At 44.8% G+C, this 19,707-nt stretch overlaps 1 protein-coding gene across 2 annotated transcripts in view; it reads right to left on the bottom strand.

Moving 5' to 3' along the window:
• LOC138300747 (uncharacterized) overlaps positions 1-19,707 on the bottom strand; it is a 903,291-nt gene that overhangs the window by 406,374 nt on the left and 477,210 nt on the right. For both annotated transcript variants that reach the window (XM_069240498.1, XM_069240497.1), the window contains exon 3: positions 6,639-6,800. In XM_069240498.1, the coding sequence (XP_069096599.1) occupies positions 6,639-6,800 (162 nt within the window). The remainder of the gene's footprint in view (positions 1-6,638; positions 6,801-19,707) is intronic.

The raw sequence follows: 19,707 nt of genomic DNA, 5'->3' as shown, positions 1-19,707 counted from the left end.
GATGCACCCCTGTCAATAATGAAAAGTATTGAACAACCATTTATTTTCAATGTCATCTTTGGACAGTGTTTGTATGATTTTGTGTTTTTGGTATGTAGACTTTTCTTTAACTGATATTTTTCTTCACATGCGGCCAGTCCAACATGCACAATTCTGTGAGGTAAACATCGAAATGGCACAATCACTTTTGTTACTTTCACATGTTTTTGAAATGAATGAACTGTCTGACAATGATTTCAATGACAATCAACTTAGTTTAGTATCAATTTTCCCCAACTGATGTTGTCACTTGGCCTTGTGGGCAAGCGTTGAACGTTGTTTCTGGAACGTTGTGGTGGCCATTTTGTCTTTGCACCACAACACCTTTACGTTTTCCTTCGCTTTACACATCGTCACAAAATGGTTCTCCTTCCTGCAGCCTTTTCATAGCTGTCCAATGGCAGATACTTTCCTTCATGTGGAAACAAAAACCCACATCTAAAACACAACTTTTTTACATGTCGACATCACTTTGTGTGCTTCAGTCTTTTGCTTCCGATTTCTTTTCACACTCATGACTGACTCCCTCTGGACACCTGGGCTTCCGTGTCAGCAGCTTGTCATTCAGCACGTTCCTCAGCTCTAATAATCATCAACACTCGCTCCACACTAAGAGTTTCTCTCAGCATTTGTCGTCTGAATAAATCTGACAAGCACCCTTCAAAAACTCTAAGATGCACAGCTTCTTCATCATTAAATTAATTGAGGTTACATTGTTTGATGGGTGCATCGAGACTTTCCACAAATTCATTGATTGTTTCACTAACTTTTTGACGTTCTTGACTGAAAACCATCATTCATAATCAACATTTGGTACTAGATTGAACTTGAGATTGAAAGCATTTTTATTCTGATGGTATGTGACTTCTTTGTCAGTTCTTGGCATTTTCTTTATGACTTCTTTCACACCAGCAAGGTTTTTGAGATACTTGATAATCTTTCTGTTTTCAGTCTCTTCAAGTGAATAAATGAACAACTCTTCAAATGTCTCTATCCACGCCATCATTCTATTGCCAACAATTTGCATTTTGGTAGTATCAAAAGGTGATGGTGGTTTCAGAAAGGCGGCAACATTGTAACTGTTCACAGGATTAGCTAATGCTGTGACTGGAGCTCTCTTTGGCTCTTTGTGTCAAAAATCAGCATTTGTTCCATTAATATCTCTACCCTGGCTCTGCGATGGACCCACCTCAGATCATGCTTGATGGGCTCAATCGGCACAATGGCCTCCTGCCAAATTTCTCACCGCTGTAGTTGTGGATAGCTCTGTAAGCACAACCTTGAGCAATTCTCCTTGACCTACTTCATCAACTGTTGTGGCACGATGACTCTCTTTAGCAGGCTCAGTAAGTTATTTATTTCCTCCTTTTCATACATCAGTATGCATTTTCTGACACCAGGTTGATCTTTGCCTTGCTGCGTTTTGTAAACCTAGGCCCATAGTTATACTTTTTTAGCGCCGCATCTGTGTAATTTTTTTCACGCAAAAGAGGCGCAAACTTGGAAAATACAATTGTATTTTGCAAGTTTGCGCTGTTTTTGCGTCAAAAAGCGGCGGAAATGCGGCACTAAAAAAGTATAAATATGGACCCTAGTTATATCTAATTTTAGCTTTAGCATTCCATATAATGTATAACTTTATTTAAGCATGGCAGCGCGGTACTGTTTAGTTTGGTCTCGGTTGTAGCTTCTTGACCAATGATGCAAAGACTTCTCAGTGAAGATTATTTTATATTCAAACACTTCACACCAGCTGGAGATGCTCTTTGACTCCACATACGCCAACCGTCGACTCAGCACTTCAACGAAGGCACATCTGACATGCACAAGCAGTTTTCTTGAACCACGGAAAAATCTCCAGGAGAGCACTGTTTTTCTTCAGGTTACTTATCCCCTATCTTTTCACCAGTTGTAGCATCTTACTCAGCCTGGTACCCGCCAATGACTAAGACACACAGAGAGCTGTAAATCTCATGTCTTTATTCCTCTGCTTGTACTCGTGAACTTCAACATTCTAAACCAAGCTTTCATTACATTCTATTCTAGCGATTACGTCACACAGATACGGAGTCCGTTTAGATCCAAAAAGCTACTGCCATAAAGCATGCAAGACACTACATTTCCCACCATCCTCTGTGTGCTGCTTTTCTTCTTCCTTACCCCAACTGCTTTTCCATTACCCCACACCATCCAACACCTGTACTCCTTTTTTATATTTTATTTGTGCTTTAATAACCATTCGAAGTGCCATCTGGGATCGGTTAAACATTTTTTAATGAAAATGACAATGCATCATACCCTTGGGACGTGTATGCATTTTGATGCAAATGCTATTGTGCATTTATTTTTTATTTTTATGATGGTGGACTGAGTCCCAAAAGCAGTTGGCAATGCCGAGAAGTGTCAAAAGGTCACCCTATTGGCTTTTCCAATGCTGTTTTTACTGCAGAGGACCCTATATTCCAAGGCATGGAAAATGGCATCTGCCTTGGTGTTTGGTGCAAGAGTAACTTGTGGGCAGAAGACTGTAGGCACTTTCCTAACAATCCAGTTGCTAACATTTATATTCAATATGTTAGGCAAATTGTTTTCCATATTTTAACTCCTAGTACTGCATAGCCTATTATGTGCACTTCAGTATACCCCATCTCCATCACCCATTATTTGCAGAAAAGATGTTTAGAAATACAGCCCATTGATGTGAGCAAATGGCATTATCATTGATTAACTGTGAAATTATTTTGCAGACATAATTCAGTTTCCAGTGTGGAGACACCCACCAGTAAGGATGCCACTTTTATTCATATCAGCAAATATATTATAGATATAGGTGCTCACCTACACTTACATTATATGTGGCAGATCCCTTCTTTAGAAAGTAGAAAGGAGGAGGAAAGTGAGGAAAAGCTGGTAGAACGACTTCCTGAGTGCCATATTATGGGTTTGTCATCTTTTATGTTATGGCACCTACTATTTGTACAGCGTGCTTCTTGCATTACTGTGATGATTGTAGCGCTATGAGTGTTCTGGAAGGTGCATTGATGTTTGGATATGGGGTCTTCTGCAGACCCTTTTTTTTTTGGCTGATCTCAGTGTTTGTGACTTTTAGTATGCTTGCCTCCTCATGTCTTCAGTATGTTCTTATTTCTCTATGTCCTGGTTTCTGTCTCTTCCCTCTCTCCTCGGGTATGTGCCTCCAAATATCAACGTGTTAATGTTTCCATGTGTATTTTCTTCTTTATGTCTTCCTGTGGCTTCCATTGTACAGTTCTCATCATGAAGCTGTCTCTCCATGTCTTCCTGTGTCTGTTTCTACTCATGTCTGACCCAGCACCCCTCCCTTTGTCCTTGTCTTCCCATGTATTTGGCGCCTTGCGACTCCACAAATGTCTCTGTGCCCGTGTCTCCAGTGGCTCTGAGGCGGTCTACCTTTGTCTCCTTGAGTCTCCACATGTCCTCTTTCATGGTCTTCCTTAACACGTCTCCATGTGTCTATCTCTTATTTATTTAATTTATTCTTGTTCTAGATAGCCCAAACCTAACCTACTAGGGTTTCGGATCGCTGCGCAAAAGGAGGGTGTGAGAACACCAGGCAGGACATCAATCATGTTTTTGACTGGAGATATAATAAAGCAAAATGTATTTACAATACAGCAATTTGGAGGGATTTGCAGAAGATTATAGTACACTGGTACGTACAAAGAGTAAAAGTGCATTAAGTTGGTTAAAGTGCAGTGTCTGAGAATTACAAAGTACAAAAGTACAATGACATTACAAAAAGAAAAAGATTAAGTAATTACATTAACTGGTAGCTTAATGGAGAGATTAGCAGGGAGTAACAATAAAGGGGTATTAAATATTTAAAAGGAATATACCTAGGATTAAACTGGATAGTCAAAAAAATAACAAATACAACATTAGGGATAAAATATGTACATTGAATAAGACAGCAATTTGTTTGAGTACCATTGGTCATATAAGTATGGTTTACAAGCAGCAAAGATATGTACTGCAGTTAAACAGTGTACACGCATAAAAACACACAAGAAACAAATGTGATATTAGATCAAAGCAGTAGTTTGCCTACTTTTTCCATACAGTCAGAGACATATGAGCTAAACAATAATGCAAAAGCTAAAAAGATGATGTTGGCGGCTGGCGATAGGATATAATGGAACTTGTAATATGTCAGACAGGATATCCGTTACGTTTGTGATGGAGGAATCCCCTCCATAATGTTGTTAACAGTCCCATAGAGTGGAATATTGAATTGTACCAGGACCTAATACTGACAATTTGGAGTAGTGCACCATGTTAGGGCTATGAACAGACTCCCTCTCATTTAGACGTTATTATATGAAATAAGTTCTTAATGACATCTTCACAGGAAGGCTGGAATATTTTTAGATTTTAGTTTAGCATCTTTATACATAAACTCCTATCTTTGTATTGTGTCAGGCTGATTTTCACATCGTAAGTAACCTGTGATCACTTTTCACTTTTTGGTGAATTGTGCTAAGGGGAGCAAACTGTAGCCCTAGCCGGTACACAGTGCTTAAAGCAGCTCTCTGAGCACACAGCCACTGACACATACATTCAAAGCCCTATTCACAGAGAAAAAGATATTTCAGTATTAATTTGCACCAGGAGCCAGTTGTAATTGAGTTCGAACTGTCAATTCTGGTAATACATACAGACTCCTGTCTGCACTGTGCACATGCTGTGCACAGGGTCAGACTGGCCAGTAGGGCATTTAGGCAGTGCTGGATGGGCTGGTCTGACAGGTCAGAGTGTGGCCGTTTTATTAGCAGGTTTTTACTGTTTATTGTACTGATATCAACTCTTTTTTTAGCAATCTGCTTCGGAAATGGAGGGCCACGTTGGAGACTATTTTTTGTTGCAGTCTGACCCTGGTTGTGCATTGGCGCAAGATACGTAAAGTAACAATAGTGCATCACTTAGAATGTGCATTTTGCTCCCAGGCACGGTTGGGCGACCTGACCAGGGATTTTGCTTATGGCCAAAATGAGGTGTAATGATTGATGCAATTCCACATGTATACAATAAATGTGGGAGAAGTGGTCTTCTGCACGTATTTGGGAAATTATTATTTTTTTTAGAGTTTTGTAATGCGCTGCTTAGCAGCTTTCGGTTACTGCTGAGCAGTGCTTAATTTGTAATTAAAAATGTGCCAGTGCTCAAAGCTCTCCTCGGCTGCTGCAAATAAATGTGCGAGCACGAAATACTGAGGCAGCGTAATCCTAAAGCCATCTTGGGCCTCTTCAATCCATTTACAGCCACTCCCTTCCCCTTCAGCTCACTCTTGCAGCTTCATACTTTTCCCCTTTCTGAAGCACTTTTGTTTTTCTCTTCTTCTGTCTTTCCCATATGTGTCTTTTGCTTGCAGTAACTGCTTGAGGCAGAAAAATAAGTGCTGGTCCTCAAAAATAAATGCTGGTGCTCCGCACCGGAAACAACAAGCACAAATTAAGCACTGCTGCTGAGTAAAGTTGAGGGAATAAAGGCATTGCACAGTCATGAGATGAAAATGATGCAGGAGGAGAGCGTAACCAACTAGGTGCCTACAACTGATATTCTATGATTATGAACCTTGGTGGCCTGCACGATCAACCAGTGAGCAAAACTTGATAGTACACTTTTTTAATGTTTTCTGGAACACATTTTATTGGGTACAGAACCCAAGTGGTGTTGAAGGTGTTTCACAGTTTTCAGCATTATACTCTATCCACCCTTAAACATTGTATTTCCAATGATATGCCTCCGTGTTTCATCTACTTGAATGAATGTTAATGAATCAAGTTAGCACTCGATACGCGGAAGCTTCTAGCAGGAGTGGATAGTGTTGCTAATTTCCGGAGGTACTTTGGTTCTTTTCCACAGAAAGCTTTGTGTGGGGCGCAGTGAAATATGAATGTGACTGGTAGCCAGTGGAATGCTTTCCGATCACTTTACCTATAGGTTAAGGGAAATTCTGAAATCCTTGGTGACTGGTATTGAGCATATCGGTAAACCAGCTTTGAGGTTATTACAGTAGTCCAGGCAAGACAACTAAGGCTTTAGTGAGTTCGCCCTGATGGTCATTTTGGCAGATTGAGAGGGTTTTTCTGGATTTGGAGACTAACAACTTTGACTTATGCACTGACTAGCGAAGTGAACGGTTCTGAGTGCCCCCAGATTCCTAGATTTGGGCGTAGCTGGAATAGGTTCACCAGTGTACAAAGTAAGCAGAACATGTTAATAAGGATTTTTATAGTATTTGGGAGACTGTAATAGGTTGAGGCAGGGCTGCAGACAGCTATCTCCATGTTACTACAATTGTTAAAAAGGGCAGGTGATTTTGAAAGGGACATATGGCGACTTGCTTAAATTGAATGACAACTGTGTCCCCAGAGTATATGTAAAAACAAACATTTCAAGTCCCTTGTTTTTCTGTGACCTTTCGAAGTACCTAAGGCTTTGGCCTCCTTTCGTCATAACTTCTCACTTTCATGCAGTACCTTGCATTAATTTCTCACAGTAAGCACGACGTTATCCGATGTATACCTGAATTTCCGCAGACCATGATGAAATTATCTTACCTCCTTCAGTTGTTTCATTTTTTTCTCTTTCTGCAAACCACAAATTTGCTTTTGGAGTCGAAGGTTGTGTTCTTGAAGCTGACCTATCTTCTCTATGAGTTGACATATGTGTTCCAGGTATCCTAGTCCAGAACCAAGTGCCTTAGAAGATCTTTGATTTACCTGCAAGAATAGTCTAATTTTATTACATCGCAAAAACATACGTAGCGGAAAAACACTCCAACACTGTAAACAACGTAATATTACCTATTCAAAAATGCTCATTACGAAAAGAAATGAAAATAAAATCATTGCAATGTGGTACATTTACATAGATTGTAAGGTGTATATCAAAGACAAAAATTCAATATTTTACCATATTCACAAATAAAATCAGAATGATTCCCTAAGCGAACAAGATTGTGCTATTTTGAGCTGAGCGAGGCCTGGCGCCTTTTAATAATATGGTAATAGTGCTAACAACATGAGATGGGTTAATTATTACATTGGTACAGATTTATGGGGAACAAAATACCTGCTAGGGTACAAGAAGACTTTGAAGCCCCTGCCAAACTGAGTGGTGGAAATTGAGCACAACTTGTGCACCAAGCCAAGACTAGATATTAAAGATGAACTCCTTGCAGAGCCTGATTAGGCATTGTTTGTGGACAGCTATTGTTTAAGAGAAGATGTGGGGAATTTGAGAGCTGGCTATGCAGTCTGTAATGTTGAAGGGGTGGTGGAAGCCTCATTACTCTGATTATGTATTGTTTGTGGGCAGCTTTTCATTCAAGAGAAGATGTGGGAAATTTGTGAGCTGGCTATGCAGTCTGTAACCTCTGCCTAGGTGGCTGAATTACTTGCTCATGCTAAAGCTTGCTGTGTTTCCAACCAATTGAAAATTACACTTTTTACCAATAGTCGCCATGGCGTAGGTGTAGTCCATGACTTCAGACAACTGTGGTCACAGAGTGAATTTATGATGTTTTCTTGATCAAGAAAAATTGGACTTTTGTCATTAGACTGATTGAGTTGTTGCAGATGCCTTGAGAGATTGCTCTGGTTAAATGTGCAGCACACCAAAGTGAAAATGATTATGTAACAGCTGAAAAAACAATATGCTGATGAAGTTGCCCAGTACTGTGCTTATGGATCCTCTGCATTTAACAAAGAATATTCAAATTAATCTGTGAATGAGACCAGCTTAAACCTTCTGTTGCCTGTTACTGATATTTGAAAGGAAATTAAGAGACTGCAAGAGGAAATTCTAGAAGCAGCAGGTATGGGTTTGAGCATGTTGTGTGAAGAACAAGGATGAGGTTTAGGTTTCAGTGGACAGAAGGCAAGTGTTGCCAGATAGTTTATTATCTCCAATGGCTAGACACATCTGTGGTCCCACACACCTAGGTAGAGATACGATGATCAGATTATTTAGGCAGAACTGGTTCAACCCCCCTCAATTTAAAGTTATAGCCAAAAACTTGCGCCACAGATGTGTGGTCTGGAAGGCAGCTGAATGTAGGGAGGAGAACCCCTGTTACCATGAATCACATAGGAAAATATGTAGATTCCTTCGGGTCTAGTGCAGTTGGATTTTATTGAAATCCCTGTGTGTAACTGGCTGAAATATTTCCTGGTTAGTGTGTCCATTTTCTTCAGGTGGGTTGAAGCATGCCTGACTAGGATGGAATGACAGTCTCACTGTATCCAAACTGTTGGTCTGAGAATTGATGCCACGTTTCGGGTTCCTGATTCCTCTGGAATCAAACCGAGAGACTCGTTTCAACAATGAGCTTCTGAGAATGCTATGTGTAGCTCTGCAGGTGGAACAGCAATTTCACTGCAGTTACTGACCTGAGGCTTCTGGCATCGTTTTTTTATAAATGTTGTTAGAAATGGAGTCTTTGGTTGGCAGTCAGTTTACCCCTTGTTCAAGCAAGGACCCTCACTCAAGTCAGGGTAAAGGAGAAACAGACCCCGTTAACCACCGCTCACCCCCTTGGTAGCTTGGCACGGGCAAAAAGGCTTAACCCAGAGGCAATGTGTAAAGTATTTGTACTAAAACACACAGTAATACAGTGAAAATACTACAAAAATGGGCACCACACAGGTTTAGAGAAATGGTAATACGATAAAACTCCACAATACACAAGTAAAAATATGACTTTAGCAATTAAAACACAAAAATAGTGCCTAGAGGCACAAATGCTGCAATCTGATGTTAAATCGGCGTTGTGACGGAATCGTTTCCCACAATGTGACGCCACTTGCACTGTTTACGGAGTCACACAGTCAGGTACAGCACCTTAGCAAAACAAGGGTGAAACAGGCAGGAGTCGAGAAATGGGGTGTCATTGGATCCGAAGCCGCGTTGGTTCCAGTGCTGCCGGGCGGAGGAGTCACGAAGAGGCATCGGGTCCTTGCTGCGGGCGGTGGATGTGAGGCAGAGTTGGTTGCGAGGAGTTGGTCCCTTGGCATCTCCGGCAAAGTTGAAGTCCGGTGACGTCATGATGGTGTGGGGCCTGGGAACTGGAATGGCACCTTGTGGCAAGCTAGAGTCCACAGTATGCAGACTCAGAGACTGGTTGGTGAAGACTTTGCTGTCCCTGAGGCCTCAAAAACAGGAGGCAAGCTCAGTCCAAGCCCTTGGAGATACCTCTCAAGCAGGAATGCACAACAAAGTCCAATCTTTGTCTCCTTTCACATGCAGAAGTAGCAACTGCAGGATAGCCCAACAAAGCACAGTCATAGGCAAGAGCAGCACTTCAGCTCTTCAGCTCTTTTCCTGGCAGAGGTTCCTCTTGAATCCTAGAAGCAATCTAAAGTCTGGGGCTTTGTGTCCAGTACTTATACCCCTTTCTGCCTTTTAAGTTGCCCAACTCCAAAGAAAAATCTCTGTTTTTTACAGGATCCTGCCTTGCTCAGGCCTGGCCCCAAGTGCACACCGGGGGTTGGAGACTGCTTTGTGTGAGGGCAGACACAGCCCTTTCAGGTGTAAGTGACCACTCCTCCCTCCAGCCTACCCAGATGGCCTATCAGGATATGCAGGTCACACTCCATTACCCTGTCTAGTGGAGATGCACAAACAGCTGTCAGTCTGACCCAGACAAGGATTCCACAAACACACAGAGTCACAAGAATATTCCCACTTTCTAAAAGTGGCATTTTCAAACTAACAATCTAAAAACCACCTTCACTAAAAGATGCATTTTTAAATTGTGAGTTCAGAGACAAACTCCATAATTCTATCTGCTCTCCAAGTGAAATTGCACTTCAAGGATATTTAAAGGCAGCCCCCATGTTAACCTGTGGGAGTTGGCATGGCAACAGTGAAAACCGAATTTGGAAGTATTTTACTGTTAGGACATGTAAAACACATAAGTACATGTCCCACCTTTAACATACACTGAACCCTGCCCATGGGGCTACCTAAGGCCCACCTTAGGGGTGCCTTACATGTATGAAAAGGGAAGGTTTGGGCCTGGCAAGTGGGTACGCTTGCCAGTTTAAAGTTGTACACACAGACACTGCAGTAGCAGGTCTTCGCCATGTCTACAGGGCTAATCACGTGAGTGGCACACTCAGTGCTGCAGGCCCACTAGTAGCATTTGATTTACAGGCCCTAGGCACCTCTAGTGCTCTTTATTAGGGACTTACTAGTAAATCAAATATGCCAATTATGGAAAAGCCGATCACACATACAATTTCACATAGGGACCAGTTGCACGTTAGCACTGGTAAACCGTGGTGAAGTGCTCAGAGTAGCAAAAACATAGTGCAGCACACAGCAACAACCTCGGAAGTAGAGACAAAAAGTTATGGGAGACAACAGCAAGGATGCCAGGTCTAACAAATATTTTCATTATTTTCTGTAGGTACAAGCATAAAAGGAGCATTACACAGGATATCATGCGTATAATCCAGTATAATAAAAAGAAACAGTATAAACAATAACCATTATGAACCAACACTCTCTCTCTCTTTCCATACCCCCTCCTCCCACTACCCAGACACTGACCAGCCAGCACCGCATATATCAATAAAAAAGTGTAGTGTCCATGTCTGCGTCAAATTAATGATAATCAATACATCCATTCTCATCACAGACTTCCGTCCACATCTGACAATTCCAGGGAGTAGTAGTGTATCCATCTTCCCCACACCAAGTGACATTTCTGGGGGCCCCTATTGGCATATGTGAATTTTTCTGCTACCATATACATATCCATGGCTCTTTCCACTCCCATCATTGGGCAGTCAGCCCCCACCCCCCCACCCAATGCCGGGCTATGTGCCTCTTGGCCACAACCAGCCCTAGGCAGCAGAGCAACATCTTAGCCCTCGGCAAGCAGACATCCTTAGGGATCCTCAGAAGGATAAATTTAGGGTCTACCAGGATCCAAACCGTGAGGATTTTGCTAGGTTTCTCGACAATCATCCCCAATAGGCCTGGATGGTTGAGTAATTCCAAATGGTAGTGAAAAAGGAACCCTCTCTTTCGTGACATCTCAAACAACATGGATCTTGCACCCCCCAAGTGCATGAAGTTTACCCCCATCATAATATACCCCATGAAACCCATATCATAATACTCCCTATGAAGGACTTTGAATTGTATTGAACAGAGTCTTGATTTTATTGCGACTTCCCTCAGGTGCATTATGGCCACTCCCAATCAGTATCTTCCAGGTCACCCACATCCACCACCCATTTCGCCTGTAATTGATGTAACATATTGGGTATATTACGATTGAGAGTTTTGTAGGTGAGAGAAATAGCACCCTTTTCCAGTTCTTCTGTGGTCAGCTGCCCTTCCAGTAGAGTGAATTCTGGTATGACCTCCCCAAGGAGTCCCTCAGCCTGCCAAGTATGCAGTACCTATGCATATTTCAAAAATTGGTTGCTATTCATTCCATGCTCGTGCTGCAAGGAGGAGAATGGCATTAGATCTCCCTCCTCTAACAGGTCCTCTATGCTAGAGAGTACCAGAATATCCTCAGCCTTGAAACCCCATACATTAGTTATCTCAAGAAGCCAGATCCCCTCCATAGGGTTGTTGCCCTCATGATTCTGTGGTGCCAGCCCATACGTTTCATTGCTCTCTCCCAGGCCGCTACGGCCACTTGGGTGGCTGGTAGGAGATGCTGCAACCCCTTCTCCCTGAATAGGTCATGTAGACAGGCCTGCTTCTCCCATTGCCACTTCTCCAGCCAAAAGGTGGAATGGTCTGACGCGGCAAACAGGCAGTCATTGACATTAATTAACTGGGCTGTCCAATTGAATGCCTCTAAGTCCGGGAGGCCCAGTTCCCTATTATTGGGATTGTGCTGCACAGGCATATTCTCACCACCTGCCCCAAGTTGAGCTCAAAGCAGAGATCCCTCTGCAGCATCATGAAGATACCTAAGTATGTGAAACCGTCTTCCTCTCGGATCAGGTGGCGTGGAAGTATGGCTGTGTTAACCATGCCTCATGGGTGGTAGAGTACTGATTTGCCCCAATTTATATGACAGCCAGAGTAGCTGCCATATTCATCAAACAGGTGGAATATTAAGGTAAGGCTCGTGGACGGCCTCATAAAATATATAAGGATATTCGGTATGAAACGAGATTTTTTCATCTTCTCTGTACATTCCCAACAGTCAAAAACCCCTGACCCCTAGGTGGTGCCCTTACAAGTAGGAACATCAGATGACAACCTTCCATTAACTTGGACCCTCGCCACCGGTCCCTGGGTGTGTAGCCCCACCCATTTCCGATATTGAGTGCCGAAGCTAAACTTGAAGGGCCAATGCACTACATCATGTGCCTTCTCTGTGTCAAGCACCAAGAGGACATGAGACTCCATACACTCACAGATTTTGTTCGGCCAGTTATGTGTCAGTCGAAGATTATATTGGGCAGACATACTGGGCATAAAGCTTGATTGATATCTATTGATGAGGGGGAAAATTACCTTTATGAGTCTAGTAGCCAGTATTGCTGCCAAGATTTTTACTTCCATATTGAGCAGTGAAATTGGATGGTATGAGTCACACTGTTCTTTGGGTTTACCATCTTTAAGTAGTACCACCATGGGTGCTCGTCAGAGATCCGGTGGGAGGACACCCTATTGGCCCGCTTCCAAGAACATATTCAATAGGCGAGGGCCCAGCAAATTCATTTCTGGCTTGAAAAGCTCTGCAGGAAGCTCATTGGGTCCTGGAGTTTTGTTTGACTTTAACTTTGCTATTGCAGCCTGTACCTCCACTAATATAATCTCCTCTTCTAACTCCTTGTGTAGCTCCGCGTCTAGTAAAGGAGTCTTGACCAAGGTCAGGTACTGTGCGATGTGGGGTACATCTTGTAGAGGCTGAGCTTTGTAAAACTGCTCATAGTGACGGGCAAAGGTGTCTGCAATTGACTCATCTGTCTAAAAACTAACTTCCCTCGGTCCCATCACCCACTGCACCCATCTGGCCTCTACTTTCTTTCTTCCTAGCCAAGTGCGGAGCTTCCTACCTTCATCACCATTATAGTATGGTCTATGGCGTGTGGCCAGCATTTGCTTCTTTGCCCCTTCTTGAACCTGCTCCCAAAATTATGCTCTTATAATCTAAAGTTGCCTAAGCTGGAGGGGATCTAGTTCCCACACCGGGTCGCCTTCAAGCTCTAGAAGTTTGTTTACCAACTGTTCCAACTCTTCCAGAGTGGTCACCTCTCTTCTCTGCTTCTGGGCAATCAGGTTGTGGGCCCTATTCCACAAAACTGTCGTATACGGTTCCTAAAGCGTTGCCTTGGACATAACAGAACCGTTCTCTTTAAAATAGAGCTCAGAGTCTACCTGTAACCCCGTGGCCACCTCCCAATCTTTCAGATTCCACGCGTTCAATCTCCAGCCTGCACCGTCTCCTGGACCCCTCCTACCCAGTTCCGCCAAGAGTGGGGAGTGACCAGAGAGCACATGAGCTAAATACTCTGCCTGATGAATGGCCCCAACCTCCCCAGCTGGGGCCAAGATGTAGTCTTAGAGAAAAAACTCGGTGGGCCCCAGAAAAATTGAAGTAACACCACTCACTAGGGTGTGCTCATCTCCGCAGATCTGAAAGGCCTAAAGTGAGAACAAAGTGTGAAAGTGGGGTAATTGGATTGGGTCTCCTTAGTGTCCCAGTCCTGTCCATTTCTAATGACATCATATCAAATCCCCACCCATAATATGCATAGAGTTTTCCTCTAACAAGATTTCATAAGGTTTTGTCATTGTGGTGACCTGCAACCAGGGTGGTGTATATACGGTGATTAAGGTTAAATTTGCCCATCCCCAAAGTCCCTGGACTCCCACATAACTACCAGCGCAGTCTGTCCACCTTTTCGCAACTGGGAAGGGAGTTTTTTCTAAGCAGTGTGGCCACCCCCTAGGACCTGGAGGTGTAACCAGCATGGGTAAAAAAACAGTGTAGGTGTCCCTACCCAGGAATCGGCACTGTGTTCCCTTAAGATGGGTTTCCTGTAGGAACACCACATCTGGCTGCACCCTCCAAATATATTGGGCCACCAGTCCCCTCTTAATTTTATCTCCCAGTCTGCTCACATTCCAAGAAAGGACCCCAATGGCTCTGGAGTGAAGTGGGGGGATACCTACTGGAGATCCACATTCAGGTCCATGCTGTGTTAAGGAATGCACAGCAACCATGACTCTAGTGATTTGGTAATGTGTTGCTTGACATCTTGAGCTAAGCTACTCAATGACTGGTGTGTCTAAGTCCATCCCTTATGAACCTTGAAACCCATATATCCCCTATCCTGTAACCACCCCTTCCCCCACTCCACTCCACCCCGCCAGAACCCCTGTGAGTGTGTACCCTCATAACTCTAATAGAACTGCGTGACAAGAGTAAAGAGTGGTCAGTAACCTACCACCCACACTCCTTAACTCAACCCCCCCAACATAAGGAACACTTCCTCGAACAACAACACCTGTACATTGTAGGAAACTACCATCTTTCTTGACATGTTACCCCAAATTTCTGCCTGTTTGTCAGTGTGTTTTGCCTGTCTCTCTGGGATCCTGATAGCGAGGACCCCAGTGCTCATTGTTTTGGCCTATATGTGTTGTCAGTATGCTTGACGGTGTCACTCAAGTTCTGCTAACCAGAACTACAGTGCTTATGCTCTCTCTACTTACCAAATTTGTCACTACAGTTTAGTGACTCCAGAGTCCAATTCTAATTGGCACACAGGACCACCCTTATAAGTCCCTAGTATATGGTACCTAGGCACCCAGGGCATTGGGTTTCAAGGAGATCCTTATAGGCTGCAGCATTTCTTTTGCCACCCATCCACCCATAAGGAACTCATACAAACCTTTCATCAGGACTGCCACAGCAGCCTGGGTGAAATAGTGCACACACTATTTCACAGCCATTTTACACTGCACTAAGTAACTTATAAGTCACCTATATGTCTTACCTTCATTTACTGTAGGCTAGGTGCAAAGTTACTGTGTGCGAGGCTACCCTTGCACTAGAAAAGGTGCCCCCATGTTGTCCAGGGCCAATTCCCCAGACTTCGTGAGTGCAGGGATACCATTATAAGTGTGCACTACATATGTCAATACCTATGTGTAGCTTCACAATGGTAACTCCGAATATGGCCATGTGAAGTGTCTAAGATTATGGAATTTTGCCCCCAATCCAAATCTGGTATTGGGGGGCCAATACCATGCACCCTCGGGGCTCCACTATGGACCACCAGTACTGCCAAACCATCTCTCTGAGGTTTCCACTGCATCCCCAGCTGCTGCCACCTCACAGACAGAATTCTGCCCTCCTGGGGATTGGGCAGCTCAATCCCAGGAAGGCAGAACAAAGCATTTCCTTTAGGAGAGGAGTGTTACACCCTCTCCCATTGGAAATAGGTGGTGCGGTCATGGGAGGGGTAGCCTCCCAGAGCCTCTGGAAATGCTTTGAAGGGCACAAACGGTGCCCTCCTTGCATAATCCAGTCTACACCAGTTCAGAGACCCCCAGTCCCTGCTCTGGCACGGAACTGCACAAAGGAAAGGGGAGAGACCACTCCCCTGTCCATCACCACCCCAGGGTTGGTGCCCAGAGCTCCTCCAGAGTGTCCCTGCCATTAGCCATATTGGATTCCAAGGTGTGGGGACCCTCTGGAGACCTCTGAGAGGCCAGTGCCAACAGGTGACAACAGAGACCCCTCCTGATAGGTGCATACCTGGGTAGGTAGCCAATCCCCCTCTCAGGGCTATTTAGGGTCTTTCCTCTGGGTGTTTCCTCAGATTCCATTTGCAAGATTCCTCCAGGACTCCTCTGCATCCTCTGCTTCAGCTTCTGACCATCAGATCAACCGCAGACTGCTCCAGGAACTGCTGTAACTGCAACAAAGTATCCAGGACAACTCTTGTGACCTGCAACTTCATCTCCACCCAGCATTTGCTACAGTTTATAAGGTGTGTGCTCTCTGAGGACTGCCTGTCCTCACCCTGCACCAGAGGAACTGAAGAAATCTCCAGTGGAGTGACGGAGTTGCTTCCCTGCTTCAGCAGACACCGTTCTGCGATGACAACTGGTACTCTGGGACTCCTCTCCTGATGACGAGCGTGCTCCCTGGAACACAGGTGGTGGACCGAAGTGACCCAGACTATCCAAAGGTCCAGCTGTCCAAATTTGGTGGAGGTAAGAGCTTGCCTCCTCGTTCTGCTACACTACCGCTGTGCACCACGTCTTCTGCAGCTCCTTGAGCTTCTGTGCACTTCTTCCAAAAGTTCTTCATGCACAGCGTAGCCCAGATCCCCAGCACTCCATCCTTTGATGGGGAACTCCTTGAGCTGTTCTCCGGTGGCGTGGCACCTTCCAGTGTAGTGCTGCGATGACTGCACTTTGCATCTTCTTTGTCCATGTGTTCTGGGACTCCCGTGGATGCTGCCTGGTCTTCTGAGGGCTCTCTGAAGTGCTGAGATCCCCTCTGTCTCCTCAGTCCGAGTTGAGACCCCCAGGTACCTCCTGGGTCCAGGCAGCACCTTTTTGATGCAAACCGCATACTTGCTTGAACCAAGGCTTGTTGGCGAAATCCAGTGACGCAAACAGCCTGCATCCAACAACTCAACGCGTGTGGCAGCTCCTGCACCATGCAGGAACCCGCAGCCATCTTCTTTGGTGCACTTCGGTACTTTTCTTCTGACCGTAGAATCCACTTTTGCACCTTCTTCTAGGTTGGCAGGGGCTCCTGTCCTTCCTGGACTCTTCTGCAACTTCCGTACTTGGCCTCCTCTCTCACAGGTCTTCAGGTCCAGAAATACATCATTTGTTGCTTGCAGTCTTTCTTGGTTCTTGCAAAATACTTTATCACGACTTGTAGTGTGTCCTGAGGAAACTTGCTGTAATTTACTCCTGCTTTCCTGGGCTCTTGGGTGGGGTACTTTACTTACCTTTGGTGTTTTCCTACACTCCCAGCACCCCTCTACACACTACACTTTCCTAGGGGGGAATTCGACATTTGTATTCCACTATTTTGGTATATGGTTTGTGTTGCCCTAGGCCCATTGCAATCTATTGTATTTTTTACTGTTTGCACTATTCTATGACTGTTTACTTACCTGATTTGGGTTACTAGTGTATATAATGTGTATAGTACTTACCTCCAGAAGGAGTATTACCTCTATGATATTCTTGGCCTTGTGTCACTAAAATAAAGTACCTTTATCTTTGGTAACACTGAGGCCCTCATTACAACCTTGGTGAGCGGTGGAGGCCGCCCACCAAGGTTGGACCGCCGAGCGGCCGCCTATGCGGCTGCAAACCCGCCGCCCGCATTACAACATCCCTGCAGAGTTTCCACCCGCCGGGCCAGCATGGATGCCGGTGGTAACATTGCAGCCGGCTCCTAATGGAGCCGGCGGTTTTGTGGCTGTGTGCACCCGTCGCGCTTTTCACTGTCTGCTGGGCAGACAGTGAAAAGCAGGGTGGGGCTGTGCCTGGGGGCCCCTGCACTGCCAAGTGCATGGGCAGTGCAGGGGCCCCCAGGGGCCCCGAGACTCCCCTTCCCGCCAGCCTTTCCATGGTGGTCTCTACCGCCATGGACAGGCTGGCGGGAAGGGGAGTTATAATCAGCGCTGCCCTGGTGGATCATAACTGCCGGGACAACAATGGCGGGCAACCGTCGGTCCCGGCGGTGCGACCGCGGCGGTCATAATATGGCGATTTGTACCGCCAGCCTGTTGGCGATACAACCGCCAAAACAACCCTGGCGGTCTTTGACCGCCAGGGGTGTAATGAGGGCCTTAGTATTATCTTTTATTGTGTATAAGTACTGTGTAACTATAGTGGTATTGCAGGAGCTTTGCATGTCTCCTAGTTCAGCCTAAGCTGCTCTTCTACAGCTACCTCTAGACAGCCTAAGCTGCTAGAACACTGCATACATTACACTAATAAGGGATAACTGGACCTGGTATAAGGTGTAAGTACCTTAGGTACCCACTACAAACAAGGCAAGCCTCTTACATACACTGCTACACTATATGGAAAAAACACAAAAGAAAGGATAATTTAACATCTACAAGCCAGCTATGTGGGGGTGTTGAAATGGTGAGTGCACTGCAAACCGGGCCCAGATCCTATGCTAATCCATCCGCTATTCAACTGCTGGTAGTCCTGAAGCCATATTATCCATGATCCACCTTCAAGTCCCTCAGTGGTCACTATCAGAGGGTGAGGGGAATCTGATTCCGTCTCCTGATCGTATAGCCATGGGTGGAGTCCCCCTCCAGGAGTTCTGTCTTAGTATTTTTAACATCCATTGCCTGTTGGTCATCAGAATCCATGGAAGCCTCAGGATGCATCCCACACCACAGCGTGCCGCTCCCGGCTTCTGGTACTGTTGAACAGATTAATGGGACGCTGAAGTCCCGGCTGCCAAAAGTGTGTCCACCTACCTCTTTGAAGTGGCCTGATACATTGTGGTTGGCGTTGATGAGTCTTCAAAGTACTCCTAACCAGTGAAGTGGATTATTGCCCCTTAAAATGCACATAGGCCGAACTGTGACACTACCCGCTGTGCCTGTTAATGCGCTTACGAATATCACAGATGATATGATTACTGCAAAGGAGTGACTGATGTGATGCATTCAATGTCTCATCAGGTTGGTAATGCCACTGCTGTCCCGCATCAGGAGCAGTGTCATGACCTTAGTCGAGGGGACTAGGTCCTCATCAGAAAACATGTTCAGAAGTCATGTCTAGAGCCATGCTGGAAAGGCCTCTTTCAGATGACCTGGGTGCATGCATTGCATACTCATTGAGTCAGATGTCCAATAGAGGAAGTGACACACCCATCCCTGAGCCGCAACCATCACCTATGATCACCCTGAGGGAGAAGATGGGTTAGAGAGCATGATCAAGGAGAGCTTTGGAGGCGGTATTTTGTCCAAGATCCAGTAGAGACAGAGTCAACTTGAGACGACTCCTGCATCTGTACCGAGTGAGTCTGAGGCCGCTACAAGGGACCAACAGCAGGTACAAGTAGTTGCTTACTCTGATCCTGCCGAAGGGCCAAGAGGTTTGACTAGAGAGGTCAGAGGAGGTGACAAGTTGTCAAAAAGGTGAGGAAGACTGAGACCTAGCCTGAGAGTATACCGCAAACTGTCACTAAGAAAACTGAATCGAGTGAATTGAGTGACAGTGAAGACGAACCACCAGTACTCAGAATATCAAAAAAAGCAATTACCTTGCCCAAGATATTCTGCCCGTGGGTGGACTTATTATGCAACCAGTGAACTTGTTCAGATCATCTGCGATTTCGGCTGTACTAGTGCAGTGCCAATAGACCCTCTGTGATTCCTGATGTCAAACCAAGAGAGTATTGTCCCTGCATTAATATACGACATACAAAATTAACTGTGTATGTAAATTGACTTGTTGATTTCAAATGATTGAATGCTGATGGACTTTGCTCTCCTGGATTAAGAAGATTCCCTAGAGCTACGACTGCAGTGGAAGAGTAGGGTTGTCATTTTAGAAGAATGTGGAATAAGGCTACAAATGACTCACAAAGGCCGCTGTTCGCAAAATAATTTCATTGTCTTTTCAGAGAGCATT

Source organism: Pleurodeles waltl, chromosome 6 (assembly GCF_031143425.1).
Source record: "Pleurodeles waltl isolate 20211129_DDA chromosome 6, aPleWal1.hap1.20221129, whole genome shotgun sequence".
In the NCBI taxonomy this organism is placed as follows: domain Eukaryota; kingdom Metazoa; phylum Chordata; class Amphibia; order Caudata; family Salamandridae; genus Pleurodeles; species Pleurodeles waltl.
Note: the sequence above shows the minus strand (reverse complement) of the source record. Positions and strands in the feature narration are given on the sequence as shown.